General features: G+C 43.5%; 2 protein-coding genes across 2 annotated transcripts in view; both read right to left on the bottom strand.

Annotated features, from left to right (window-relative positions):
- Positions 1–836: 836 nt before the first annotated feature.
- LOC108100192 (divergent protein kinase domain 1C) lies at positions 837–2,577 on the bottom strand. The gene is made up of 5 exons (XM_017203964.1): positions 2,351–2,577; positions 2,132–2,284; positions 1,934–2,071; positions 1,591–1,799; positions 837–1,529 (listed from the first exon to the last, which is right to left on the bottom strand). Exons 1-5 carry the CDS (start codon positions 2,498–2,500, stop codon positions 953–955), a joined length of 1,227 nt encoding a protein of 408 aa, XP_017059453.1. The 5' UTR covers positions 2,501–2,577; the 3' UTR covers positions 837–952.
- A 222-nt stretch (positions 2,578–2,799) lies between these two features.
- LOC108100386 (glucose transporter type 1) overlaps positions 2,800–14,517 on the bottom strand; it is a 77,236-nt gene continuing 65,518 nt past the window's right edge. The window contains 4 exon segments of the mRNA XM_017204241.2: positions 2,800–8,322; positions 11,041–11,144; positions 12,877–13,016; positions 13,540–13,743. Of these exon segments, the coding sequence (XP_017059730.1) occupies positions 5,795–8,322; positions 11,041–11,144; positions 12,877–13,016; positions 13,540–13,743 (2,976 nt within the window). The 3' untranslated portion in view covers positions 2,800–5,794.

Below are 14,517 nucleotides of genomic sequence, written 5' to 3'. Positions count from 1 at the left end.
TGGATCAGATGAAAAGCAAACGCACAGTGAGAGGAACTCAAATGGCCACAACATTTTCTACATTTTTGCACTTTACTCGTAGAGCTACTCAACTCACAACCGATCGATCTTAACATGTAACATACTGAATTCTTTTCGATTATATTAATGGCACCTATTGATTAACTAATTGTTGTACTTAAATCCCAGTCGAAAACCTAGATAATTGTGGTAATTGAAGTGTGTGTTTTAGTTTATCTAATTACTCTAACTAAATATAAATATTACCTACATATACGACATCATGTACGCCAGTGCAATGCGAACAGCATGAAGTAAACGTGTTAATCTGTGTTTTAGCCAAGTAAGCACCAGCTAGCCGGGGCCCAGTGGCTTTTCCCTCGGAAAACGCTCGGAAAATGCCAGTCGAGATCAACAGTTGGCCCGGCCAAAGGCTGCAAATATAAATATATCCAGAAACCAATATGCAAATTGTATGTAACCAACAAAGCATGTAATCTGAATTTAACAATTTTCAAAGTGAATAATAATAAAGCAAAAGTAGCTGAATAAACTTAACATACTCAACAGAAAGGTTTTTAAAATTTGAGGAACGGTGCTGTGGCAGCGAGCTTTTTGTCGTGGTCCTACGCTAAAACTGCAGCCCTGTAAATTACATTTCATGTAGAAATTGCTTTCTCATGTAAAAACTAGTTTTCTTTTCGTTTCACTAAAATAGTAAGCTATTTTAACTTCGCTTAATTTAATGAACCATTTTCCCAATATTCCATGAGTAATCTATTATTCTAACCAAAGAATAAAACACTTTTATTTTAAATAGGATGTAGTCAATAAAAAGCATTTTCGGTTTTACTTGGGTTTAATTAAGACTAATGTAAAAATGCTATCAGTTTTGAGCCAGCTGTGCGCTAATTGAACTACTTTCTGCCGATTGCCGGTCATCATAAATTCCTCAGACTCCCCGACGTGCCTGTCCGTCGTCTGCAATCTCTGTTCCTGCGGATCCAGCGGCTGCAGCCTGGTGAAGTTGCTTCAGCTCGTTGTAGAGCCTCAAAGCGAGCTGCATGTTGGGCGCCCATTGGCGTCCTGGCACCTGGTGCTCCTTGGGCGGCTGGACGCACATCTTCACCAGCTTTTGGAGCGCCTTCGAGAGGCGCACGCCGCTGAGTAGACCGGGCTGGAAGGTCCCTCCGCCGAGGAGGATGTGCTCGCAGAATATCTGGAAGTTGTTGTTCTGCTGGATGTGCGTGCAGGATTGCTTCTCCTCGTCGCACATTCCCCTGCAGGAGTGGAAGTGACAGTCCTGGTGGGTGTGGCACTTGACGCCCCTCGACAATTTCTTGTCCAGTTGGCTCTCCACGTAAACATGCTCGGCACTCTGGTACTTCAGCCTTCGCTCAGAGGCGGTTCCGAAGCGATTCACCTGCATCTTGCACATTTTCAATGGTTCCGGCTTCATTTCGTCCAGCCGGAAGATATACTCCATAATATTCAGAGCGTGCTTTAGCCGCTGCAAGCGATTGGAGGCCCTAAAAAGATTGATGGAGATTGGTAATCAAAAATTAAACTTAGTTGAAGCTTATCACCCACAGATACTGCATAATGCTTGGGTTGGACTGAACGATCTGCAATCCCTCGGTGGCATAATAGGGCCCACATGAACCCAGAACTGCTGGAAATATGGACTCCTCATCGAATAGCTTGCCCATCATGTAGTTGTTGTCTTTGAAGAGTCTCCAAAAACTAACCATTTGCTGAGAATTATCATCTGCTATTTCCTGGTTAACAAGAGCGCGGATCTAAAGAGTAGTTATACAAAATTTATTAAAAGAAAATATATACACGTTAAAGATATTGATGGGATTAAAATAAAAATCAAAGTATCCAATAAAGTAATAAAAAAAGGTAACCAGGTATTTTTCGAGATGCCTACCATATTATCATCCAGCGTGACATTATAGGCCAGTATGATATGCAGCTTTACGATCTCATGGAACTCCTCGATCTTGGGATATATGGACTCCCCCTTACTATTTGTCCAGCTCAATTCGTCTTCATTGTGCCGGGCCAACTAAAACCAGAAAAAGTTGAATGGTAACCATGACAACCAAAGCCAAAAAACCCGACCTACCTTCACCGCATAAGTATCTCCGTTCTTTTCAGCAGTAAAAAGGATAGTTTTCATGTCATTAAGTGGACATTGGAAGTTGTCGAAGGAAGATTGTGAACCACAAAGTTCTTCACACAGAGAGCCGCTGTACTCATGCTTTTCAAATTTTTGGCACTGTTTATTATAGATTTAAATATCAATATTGGTTAACAAGTTAGGAAAACAGTTTTTATACTTTACCATCAAGTTGAGGCTCCGATGGGACATCAATTTGAAGCAGAACTTGAGGTTGAGAAAGGCGTAGCTGAAAATGCCCACCGCCAGCAGGACCGCAATTAGAACCGTGCGCTGCATTCCAAACCGAATTTTACGACGCAGGGCGGTCAGCATTTTAAACGATTGAAATTTCCATTTTGTTCGATTCGTTTACACACCCCATCGAAGGTACGGGTATATATACTTGAAGACCGGAGGACTGTCATTTAAATCTGACACATCCACGACATGCGCACTGCACTGCTGACTATCGATGAGTATCGAAAAAAATATGGGTTATCCTTTGTACATTCAAGCCTTCCCCCATAAAATTTAAAAGCATTCCTTACGTTTTCCCCTAAATGATATTCTCAAATAAACCTTTCCATTCCCTCCCAAAAATAAGACGATTTTATATTTTGAAATTATTACTTAACGTATAATTCTTTATTTATACTCTCTGCTAAATTGAGCAATTTACTTTACTTAATTCATCAATTTTTATTTGTATTTTTAATAAGTTGTCTTTTAATTTCATTCAAGTGTTTAGAGTTTCCGTTTTTGCTTTCGGTTTGGGTTTCTTTGTTCTGCTTTACTAAAAATTATTTAAATTCAGAATCATATACCTAGGTTCAAGTTTATTGTTGTATATTAATAATATAATTATTAATTCGCATTACTTTCCGCGCATTGTCCTCTCCAGCCCCTCAATCGCATTGGGGCCGCGTCAGTGTTCCGTGTCTCTGGATTCGAATATGTGTCAAGTCTGTAGGGGGTTTTGAGTGTTTCTGGGGTCTCTCTCTAATATTCACCTTTGCGTGTATTTATATACTTAAGATAACCGTTCTGTATGCACAATTTTAACTAGTTATGTACACAACTATATGTGGCTATGCAAATGCTATAACATATCCGAACCACCAACTAAAGTACAAACAGGTAAAAAAAAGTCGCTAGGGTATAATGTCATTGTTAATTGTGTTAATTCAGCTATATATTTCAAACGGCATCTCACTAATTCTTGCAGCTGCTGGCTTTGGTTTTTGGTGTGTGATTATCGTGGCCCGAAATCTCGAAATCTCGAAATCATCGATTCCAAGGGATTTTCTGGGTAACTGGTAAGTTTGTATCTTCGCTACGTGAACTTTAAAAGGGCTTGCCTCGGATTTAGTTACTTCCATAGTCGATTTCCTATTACTGGATAATGTCTATAACTCGGTCCGTGTTCGGGGGTGTCATTACGGCTAATTGTTACGGCTTCAGATCTGTTACTGTTATTTACAGTTCGAATAGTGCACACAACTTAAGACCAGTCCGGCCATCGGATCGAACTCACAACCAAGTAGTCGTTTCCGTTTCCGTTTCTATTTCCGTTTCCGGTGCCGTTTTCCAGTTTTTTGTTTTGTTTTTTATTTTGTTTTTTGTTTTTTTTTTTGGTTGACATTTCGTGTTGTCTGTTTGTATGTCTATACGATTTGCTTGATTTAACTTTACGCAATGTTAACATTCTTTCTTTTGATTTTGTTACAAAATCGCGCGGCCGCTTGGCATTTTCAATTTTGTTTGCTTCGGTTTCGTAATTCCGTTGAACTCATTATTGTTTTGCTTAGTTCATTAAAATAATGTAAAAAATCTGCAAATTGCATGCTCCTCGTTAATTAATGTGCCTTTAAAAAATGTCTATGATTTCTCTATATGTATTCATTCTTATATTTACAGCAGTTTTCATTTTCGATTTGGTTTTGCGAACTTTGTCTTTTGTCTTTTGTTTTGGAGTCTCCACTTCGATTTTGTTCTTGTTTGTTTGTAGTTCATTTGTTTAAAACCTTTGTTTTTGGCAGTGCATTTATATTTATTATTTTCGGTTCACTAATTCATAATGATTCGCCTCGGCTAACGACTACGAAATGAAGTTCATTCAGTTAGTTACTCGTAAATTAGGTTATTAATTAATCAACAGCAGTTATTTACAATTTTCTCGTTTTGTTCTCACGCAAGGTACGTCTGATTCAACGGCTACTAAATTAAGTTCGAGTGCTTAGTTTACATTTAGTTATTCAAGTTATCGAAAGCAACTGAGGCTACAGAGAGATACGACTACAAAAAGTATAATTGGAAGACAGTTGTTGGGGATAATACGAGTACATTGGGAACGAATCTGGAATCTGGGATAATCGAAAGGATTTTTGGGGGTCGTGAGAAACGGAAACGTATTTATTCCTTGAGCAAAACGGCTTATTGCTTTAATACAAAAATCGCAAGCAGTCCCTGAAAAACGCGCATATCAAATAAATGCTAACAAAACTCTCACTTTTCTGTGTAATCTTAACTCTTTTTCGTTTTTCGTTATTTGTTTTCCGTTTAACATTAAACTTGTTGCCTTTAGGTGCCAAACTACAGTTGCTCTTCTTGTCGTCTTGTCTTGCTGTCTTGTCTTGTTCTTGTTAATTAATGGTTAATATTATTACTTAGTTGCAGTTGCGTTTGCAGTTGCGTTGCTGAAACTCTAAATCTTGTGGCTCTGCTCCGATCCTATCCGTCGCATCCTTATAGCTAGCTTTAACTGGTATGTTAGATTGGTTGTCTATCGTCTAGGCTTGAGTAGGTGTGCATTATTATTTCCATTTGCCTTGGCTCTTAACTATGTATATGGGTTTAGTCAATTTAAATATGCAAATTCAAAACCTTCGCTTAATGTTTAAGTTGAATATACAAATGTTCTCCGCTCCTAACCTCCTATCCTCCTTCTCTCCTATCGCTTGTATTTATTATGTATACGCACTGTTAGCTTAAGTATTCTTTTCATTATTTAAAATAGTCGTTGTTCGTCTTCCTCTTGTGTTTGCAGCTGGTGTGATTCGTATGTGTGATTTGTGCATTAGGGGGTTAAGTTTCTTCAGGGTTAACTTAATTACAGATGCTAAAAGATGGCTATAAAGGAATCCTAAAAAAATGTTCTTTAAATATCTGAGGATCATTTCAAATAAATACCCTCTAAATCTTGAAGGAAGTATTTTTCAGAACTACTTATAACCTTGCTTTAACATCTCTAATTGGTTACCCCTTTGAAATCTGTATTCCCCATGGTGCATTTTGTGTTTTCATCGTGTTCTTGTGTGATCCTCGCTTTAAACAGAGTTTTGGCTTAGCACAAAATTAACTTTAATCCTCTTAATTTGTTTGGCAGTGTAAAAATTGTAAGTAAATGTAAACATGGTTCCCGTTCGGCTGTCCATCGCCGCTGCTCCGGATATTCGGACTTCGGATATTGCTCGTCCAGTCGCCACTAGCCACTTGGTTAATCCTCGTCCAGGCTCTGCGATCGGCGCTTCGAGACCACCAGATACTTGCGGCCGAAATAGGGCGAATCTATAAGGGGGATGCAGGAGGCGGATGAGGAGGCAGTGAATCTCTGTCCGCTCTGGCCGCTCACTTCTTGCGCAGGAAGTCGGTGTACTTGCGTGCCCGCTTGCGCACTCGCTTGAGGGCCGATCCCAACCGGAATTGCTCCTCGTTGAGATCGTAGGCGTGGTGCGACGCGGCGGCATTCGGGTGGCTCAGCATGTGGTGCACGTGGCCGTGCGGCGTGTGCGTGTGCGCGTGGCTGTGGTGCGGGTGCGTTTGCGATTGCGAGTGCGGTGCATTGGTGGTTGCGTGATGGTAGTGGTGCATCTGCACGAAATCATCCCCGGCGGGATTCACCGAACCCGAGAGCGGCGATCCCGGCGACATGTTCGCGTGGGTGAGCAAGTTGTGCTCGGAGGCGGCGTCGAAGGACTCGAAGTGGTGCAGCTGCTGGTGGTGCGTCAGCGGTTGCGGCGACGGCAGCGACGACGAGTGCTCGCTGGTGGTGGAGGCACCTCCACCTCCCACCTCCAATCCTCCCATGCCGGCGAACTCCTTGGGCAGCTCGTCTATGCCGAGTGGCTTGTCGAAGTGCGAGTTGCCCGACATGTTGGTGTAATCGTAGCTGGGGTAGGTGTACGGCAAGTAGCCGGTGTGGTGGCCCTCGCAACCCACCTCAGAGCCTCCGGTGGCACCACCACCACTCCTGTTGTTGATGAACTTCACCTCGTTGGCATTCCTCTCCAGACTGCTGCTGAACACAATGTTTATGTTGTTCGAACTGGTCGACAGGTTGATGTTCGTGGGCGAGAGCTGCTCCGTGGAGCTCTGGTTGAGGTTCGTCTCCTTCGAGTTGGCCCTGTAGCTCTGGAAACACTCGGCGGCATCGCTGGAAGCGGTGTTCGTGGTGTTCGTGTTGTTGTTGTTGCTCGCATTCTGGCCCTGCTGGAAGTTGTTCTTGTACTGGAACTCTAGGGCGTTGCTCGGCTGGAAGGGATAGTTCTTGGAGTTGTTCAGGATGTCGCTGGCCGTGGCATCGCCCTTCGACAGATACTGATGGATGTCCTCGCTGGTGATCTGCAGGTCCTGGTCCAGATAGCTGTTGCACTGTATGTAGTTGTAGTTGTTGCTGCAGCAGTTGTTGTACGCCTCGCCGGCGTCCTGGTGGAACATCACCGTGGTGGTGGCCTCGTCCTCGAACTCGCAGTGGTAGCTCCCGCTGCCCTTGCTCCCCCGACTCCCCCTGCTGCCACGCCTCTTCCTGGCCGCCGCCGCCGAGGTGCTGGGTCCCTCGTCGTAGACGGAGGCGCTGCTGCTGGTGATCTTCCTGCAGGGCTTCTTCTCCGGCTCCGGCTCGCTCACCTGCCAGGCATCCAGCTTCTCCTCCTCCCGCTCGTCATCCCGATTTCCCCCGCCCACGGCTCCCTCCATTTCCGAGGGCGACCGACCGTCGGCCAGGAAGCTCCAGCGAATGGGAGACGGGGAGCAGGCGTACTCCGGCAGCTCGGTGCTGCTCATCGCTCCCTTGGAGCTCTGCCGCTCCAGAGTGGATCCCTGCTCCGGATTCATGCTCTTGGCCCTATCGAAAATGGATGTGAGGGAACCCAACTGGCTGTTGGGGCGACTGGCGTTGAGACCCCTCAGCGAAATGGATGTGTAGCTGGGCTGGCGGTGCTCGGGCAGCAGGCTCCTCTGGCTTCGATGGTGCTTCCTCACCAGCGCGGAGGCGGACTTGATCGAGTTGTTGCGGCTCAGCGAGGAGCGGGAGCCGTACAAGCTGGTGGAGTCCGTCTGGTAGCAGTAGTCGGAGCTGGTGCAGCAGCTGCTCGGCCGGCGGGAGGAGCCGTACAGCTCCTCGGCGAAGCACTGGGCCAGTTCGGTGCGCGAGGAGCTGTTGGTGGCCGTGTTGTTGCAGCAGGTGCGCCGCACCAGGATCTCCTGCACCTCCCTATCGGTGCAGCTGGGATCGTGGCAGATATTCGTGGAGGATATATCCGTGACGGAGCGGTGGCGACGACTGGTGCAGATGGAGGAGCGCACCACCGAGTGGTTGGCCGAGTGCAAGGAGGCGGCCTGGTTGGCCCCCGGCAGACTCCCGCTGCCCTGCCGCCTCCTCCTACTGTGGTGGCGACTGTGGTGCGAGTGATGGTGGTGCTGCGGTTGCTGCTGCTGATGCGGCGATGTGTGGCGACTGTGGTGCGGACTGTGGCTGTGCTTGCGCTGCTGGCAGTGGTGCGAAGTGGACTGCTGCTGAACGGCCGCTGGCTGCGATGATGGTGGTGCAACTGGTGGTTCAGCGAGCGAGGGATTGGCCTGATCACAAACGACTTCCTTCTCATAGCTACAGTGTACGTATTCGTGTGTGGGATAGCGGTTCTGGTGGTGCACCTGCTGCTGCTGCTGCTGCTGCGGATGCTGCTGCTGATGGTGGTGCGGCTCCTCAGCGCGACTCGTGGAACGAACACTGGCAGAGTCAGGAGGCGAGGCGCTCCTCAGTCAAGGCCCGCTGCTCGGGCAGACAGGTGGAGGCTGACGAGGGTGATGGGGCGCAGAGGCAGCGCTCCGGCCCTGGTGTGTACTTCGGCCGCCTTCTAAAAATCGCTCGGATGCAGCTGCCCACGCAATCAAATAAATACAATAACAAAACAAAAATTGGGAACGAAGAAAACCAAACGAGAAAAACCAAAGTCGGAATACGAGAGAAAAAAGCAATTAATATGGCGGGCCAAATTGTGGGTTTCTCTGGATCGTTAGTATTTAATTTATTGTCGAGGGGGGTTCGTTTTTTGTTTTGGGCGTTTTTAGCTGCGATTCATTCACTACTGCTGCTAATTAAAACAGTGCATGCAAAAAGTCCATGCCAATAATACGCATGCAATCGAGGGGGGCGATAAAAACGCTTGCAATCATTTGCAAACAGTCATGCAGAGTTTATAAAACCAACAAAACACACAACTTTCACATGGCGTCGATGATGCCGAAAAGGGCGCTTGATTGATGGCCAGATTGATGGATTAATTAATTTACTAAAATGATTTTCACTTGCAATTTTTTGTCCACAGCTGCGGTAAAAATGATAGCGAAATACCTTTATTTGATCTTATTTTTCAAATTTAATTTTCACTGCAGCTGTGTTTAATTGAATCAAAGCCAATTAATGTTTTTTCAGCTAATTTGTGTTTAGAAAAAAATGTGTATACCTAGTGGTCTTGTTATTAAACATGAAAATGACTGATTGCGGTCTAATAGGCTGACTTTTGAAATGAAAAAACTATTCACAATGATTTAAGGTGAGAAAGTCATGATGGGAGTTTAATTTGTGTTTGAACTGTTTGTATAACTTATTTCCCTTCGCATTATTGGCACTTTTCTTTCTGATCCTTGAGCGAGTGTGTGAAGTGGGTGTGTTTTTTGGGTGTTCTTTTTGGTTTTTGCACTCAGAGAGTGGTGGTGCGAGTTTTGTTTACTTAGCCAATCGGTTCGCTTGATTCTTTTTGATAGTTGGTCCCAAGTTCAGTAGTTGCCCCTTCACTTGCGTACTATAAAGGAACGAAAGGAAAACAGGATAAGCTACGATTCATCAGATCCGAACGGTCGGTGGTTCGTTTAGCGCCAGCTTGAGCCTTAGCCTAAGATACAACTATATACGAATATATTATATATTTTATTTGGGTGCACTTTGGTTCGGGCATTTTCATGTAAATGCTTTCGTGATTCAGTGGTTCAGTGGCTGCGCTGTGGCTCAGTGGCTGACTAGCTTGGTTGTGGTGGCTTATTATTAGTTAGCGGTGCGGGGTCAACCTACATGACATCCTTCCGTGCGCCGAGTGCCGGCGGAAGTTGTAGTCGTCGGCCTCGTCGTAGTGGCACTTTCTAGCCGCCTGCGGCGTTTGCAGATTGGTGCCGTAGTTCGTGTAGCACCGACCCGCAGCCGATCCGGACCCGGATCCGGCCAGCCCGAGCACTCCGCCCGGACCGTAGCTGCTCGATCCGGGGCCCAGGAGATTGGTGCTATCGCTCAGCGGATAGGGACCCATGCCTTCAACCGTCAGGGAAAACGAGGTCGTACCAAACACTTGATTATTATTTCAGAGTACGGTAAGGGATTTCTCGGTATTTCATTTGTTTTTTAATCGTTTTTTGTTTTTGTTTTTCGTTTCATGCAAGATCAGATTCAGATAGTCGCCAATATTGGTTGTTGTTGTTGTTGTTGTCGATTTGGTTACATACAATAGTTGAGAGTGTTGGTTGTGTATTGGGCCCAGTTGATGGTTGATTTTGATCGATTGATTGATAGTTTCCAATGTTCAAAATTGTTTGATTCAAAACACAATTCATAAATCCGAATGGAAATAAACAATGCAAGATAGTTAATTTATTCAGAGAGACGCGGGCATCGCATCAGATTTTCTTTTACAATAGAATTAGAATAGAATAAGTACAGATCGAATTTCTACGATAACAAGCAACTATATAGTAAGGACGAGAGTTACAAAATCATTGCACAACTTAACTCGGAAGTTCTAGGCAAACAATAAAAGTCGGAAATTTACAGATATACACACATTTATATTAATGAGTGGAGATGACTGAGGTTAGTAGGAGAGTTGAATGGTTCGGGATAATGCATAATTCATTTTGTAATGCAAAACGAAAATAAAGTGTGACTAATTGCTCGTTAATGTGTACAGTTTGCTGTTGCCAAAATTATTGTTTGCAGATTACGCCATAAATTATAACTGAAATCCAATTATTCACCCTAAACAGCTTTTCGAAAGATTTAAAAATATTTATATTGTTTTGTAATGAAAGAATTACAGTTTCTAATTTCATTTTTCACTGCCCACATTTGCACCCAAAAAAGTGTTTTAAAATCCCCACAGATTTAAATTAGGTTGGTTCTGTCAAACAAAGAATTAATTATGCAACACGTCGAACAAGCGTTGTTCATAAGGCAATTTACATAGATACATTTTGTTTGATTGTGTGGCTTTGCGGAGTTGAAACAGTTAACAAGTGGACTCGGAATTAGGGTTCTTTCATGTTCACCGAAAGGACATTTGCTGTCTTGTGGTCGTCACACCACCTGTGTTTATGGATATGCAAATATTGAAAGTGTGGCTCGAGCAATTTGCACAACAAATAACGAGGAAATTAAAAACTCAAACGGATACCGAAAGTGAACCTGAAACGCAATCGAGGTGTGGTTTCTGTTTCAGGACTCAAGGACATCTGACGGATGAGAGGATTAGGGATTGGGGATTGTGGGGGTTTCTAGGTTTCGGTGGGTGTTCTAGGTGGGCGAAAGTTTGCGTGTTTTGGATTCTTACGTGAGTCATGTTGGGTCTTCTCCTCAGATACCATCAAGGCGGCATGCTCGATGCCAGAATTCATACTTTGTGGCTCCAAGCTATTTGTGCAGTTTAGCATACTCCTGAAATTCGCACACTCTACGATTATGTTTTAAGTGTAAACGTATTTAATTTAATTTCTTTGCAACTAATGAGAGCAATTTCGAGAGTTTTGTCTGGGTTCTGGTTACTTAGTTTTTTTTTTTTTTTGTTTGTTGGAGTTTAAGGATATACCGCGGCTGGCTTTGACATTTGGAATGGAGTTCTCTGTAGTTAGTTAGTGTATGGGTTTGAGGCTGCTTGGAAGTTATTAGGCGCGGCTCAAAAATCAAAATCATAAGTCAAACGAAACGAAATAGAAATGATAATAAAGTAACATTTATTGGTAATCAAACATATAACGTGAAATTAAATTGGTTTAAACTAGCACTAGTCTAAATTGGAATATGGCTCCCACGTCCTTCGTCCCGGAATCTTCCAGGAATTGCTATGAGTGAAGGTGGTTTCTGGTGTGTATAAATTATTTGGAAGGGTCGGACGCGTGGGTGTCACTGGTTCTGGGATGATGGAGCTGTCTTAGCGAGGCTTCACTGCGCCTTCGGGTGCGCGGAGCTCTTCTCAGTGCCACCGATCTCGCCCTGCGACAACTCCATGTCCGCGGTGGCGACACTGTTGTCGTTGGCATTATCCTCGCTATATGGTCGAAAATCGGGCAAATAAATCAGTGTGCGTGTGGTGTGGCTGTGGCTGTTTGGTTGTCAAATGAACTTATGGGCTATGGATGGACTGGACCACTTTAAACTAACAAATTTACTTCGGAGATGATCGGATGATCAATGAGGGGAGAGCGATTCGGATTTATCAGATGACGTGATATGGGGCAGAAAAACATGAGATGCGACTCTTAATTAAGTATAGGTAAGTAAGTATAGGTAACGGTATAGCTATGCATAGAGAGAGAGTTGGAGAGTAGAGTATTAAAATTGATATTAAATAGTTGGGTATTTATATAGTTGGCTAAAATGAGTCTTATTTAGTTCGCTTTTACGGCAGCCAGTTGTTTATGGATTGCAGTTTGTAGTTTTTAGTTTGTAGATTGTAGTAACAAAGTAACGAGTTGTAACAAAGTACAGGCAAAGTTAAGCAAACATGCCGAAAAATTCATAGAAACTTTGAGCGCAGGAATTCACAAATTCACAAATTCGATTCGGTTAACTTTCCTTTTTTTTTAAATTTTTTGTTCGGTTAAAATTGTACATAAAGTGGCTAAATAAAGTACAGCAATACGAGCTACGTTTTAAGGGTGGAAGTTTGAAGAGCGAAACGCATCGGATTGGTTTTGGATTTTTGATTGTGGGGCATTTAAATACGGAGTTTGGGAGTCTGATCGATCGTCATCGGTGGCTGCATGCAACTTACCCGTACAGTCTACTATCTCGAAAGGTCCTTGGGGCATACATGGAACGTATTTCAAGTCAGAGGGTTATTTTCGAACTTATGGTGCGTTTAAACGAAACGAAAGAGTAACCAAATTTCAAAACAAAACAAATCAAAAGGTCTGGGCCCTGAACCGATCCTGAGAACAGATCGCGATCGGTTCACTGGCCCAGTGGCTATGCAAACCGCATAATAAACTTCCAAGTAATGGTAATCGAGGGCAGAGTATACAGATTCGGTTTTGAGTTTCTAGTTCTTGTGTCTTGGGTTAGAAATCGGGCTGAAGTTACGTATATGAGCTGAAGAACTGTTCGACATATTGCCATGATTCGTGTGCAGATTAAAACTAGGGAGCGGGCGAGTGCAAGGACCACGTACCTGCCGTTGTTGTGCCGGAAGAGGGCCAGGATCTCCTCGAAGGTCTTGTTCTTCGTCTCGGGCACCTTCTTGTACGTGAATATCCAGAAGATGGCCAGGAACACGCTGAACGGCAAGAACGTGTAGTTCTCCAGGGCAGTCTGAGAAAAGGATTCCAGAATGGTCATGATTTACAATAAATTTATAAAACAATAAGCAATATATTCGCTTCTTTCAAGAATGATAGGTTAAACTTCAAATAGTTATAATTGGTATTAAATAAACCATTTTTAAATGTAAAGATATATAATGAATTTATAAAACAATAAGCAATATATTCGCTGCTTTCTAGAATGATAGGTTGAACTACAAATAAATAGTTGTGATTGGTATTAAATAAACCATTTTTAAACGTAAAGATATATAATAAATTTATAAAACAATAAGCACAATGTTTTTGCTTTTTTCTAGAATGATAGGTTAAGCTACAAATAAATAGTTATAATTGGTATTAAATAAACCATTTTTAAATGTTAAGATATATAATGGATTTACAAAACAATAAGCAATATATTGGCTTCTTTCAAGAATGATAGCTTAGACTCCAAATAAATAGTTGTGATTGGTATTAAATAAACCATTTTTAAATGTAATAGTATAGTTATATAGTTAGGTTTCACTGACCTTCATGCTGGGGAATCCGATGCCGACCACAAAGTTGGCCATCCAGTTGACCAGCACCGCGATGGCCATGGCACTGGGCCGGGGTCCCTGCGAGAAGAGCTCGGCGGTGATCATCCACGGAATGGAGCCGGGTCCCACCGCAAAGAAGACGACGAAGCCGAGGGTGGCCACCACCGAGAGGTAGGACATCCAGTCGATCATTTCCTGCACATAACCAAAGAACTCCTATACAAAATGCATAGTACTCGCATTCTCGATGTAGGCTTTTATTTTTCTCTACTCGCGTTCAACGAATTGTCTTCGAAATAATACGTTTAAATGGTAAATGGTGACCCCCTGGAAAACCTAGTCTCTTTTATGCATGAGTTGGTTAGCGTATCGAAAGTAGTAAATAAAGTGGATTGTATTTGCCGGCTGCGCTGGTCTCGTTTTCTTGGTTCTCAAAGAGTTGACCTTTGAACTGCCGCTCGAGTCTTTCTGGGCCTGAAGAACGCTTAGGAATGCTTAGTTGTACGTAAGTTAGCTATATCTTACACAATTACCAAACAAAACAAATTAAATGAAGGCTTTTGTCTCATTGAGAGTGTTGTTTCTGTGTGTGGGCTTCGTGTGTGAGAGGTGGTGACCTCTAAAGCGATTTCAGCGCGGTGCTCTGCTCTATTTTCTCCATTTTTTTTTTTGGGAGCTGTGGAACTGGTGCCCGAAAAACTTTTGCAGAGTTGAGTGTGTTGGTTTTTTGGTTTTTCGAAACTTTTGCTTGCCTTTGAAACTGTGTGGATTGCCTCTAGCGAAAATAAAGCACACAAATCACAAATCATAAATCACAAACAGAACGAATTCGTCAACTGATTCGAGTGAGTGTTTTGTGGGGCGAAAGCCTGCCAAGTCGAGAATAGCTCTAATTAGGGGCGGGACAATTGCACAGGACAGCTGGCGGGGAAATTTAAATCGGGAAGCTGTGTTTTAATGCTTGACATA

Source organism: Drosophila ficusphila, unplaced genomic scaffold (assembly GCF_018152265.1).
Source record: "Drosophila ficusphila isolate 14025-0441.05 unplaced genomic scaffold, ASM1815226v1 contig_286, whole genome shotgun sequence".
Lineage (NCBI taxonomy): Eukaryota > Metazoa > Arthropoda > Insecta > Diptera > Drosophilidae > Drosophila > Drosophila ficusphila.
Note: the sequence above shows the minus strand (reverse complement) of the source record. Positions and strands in the feature narration are given on the sequence as shown.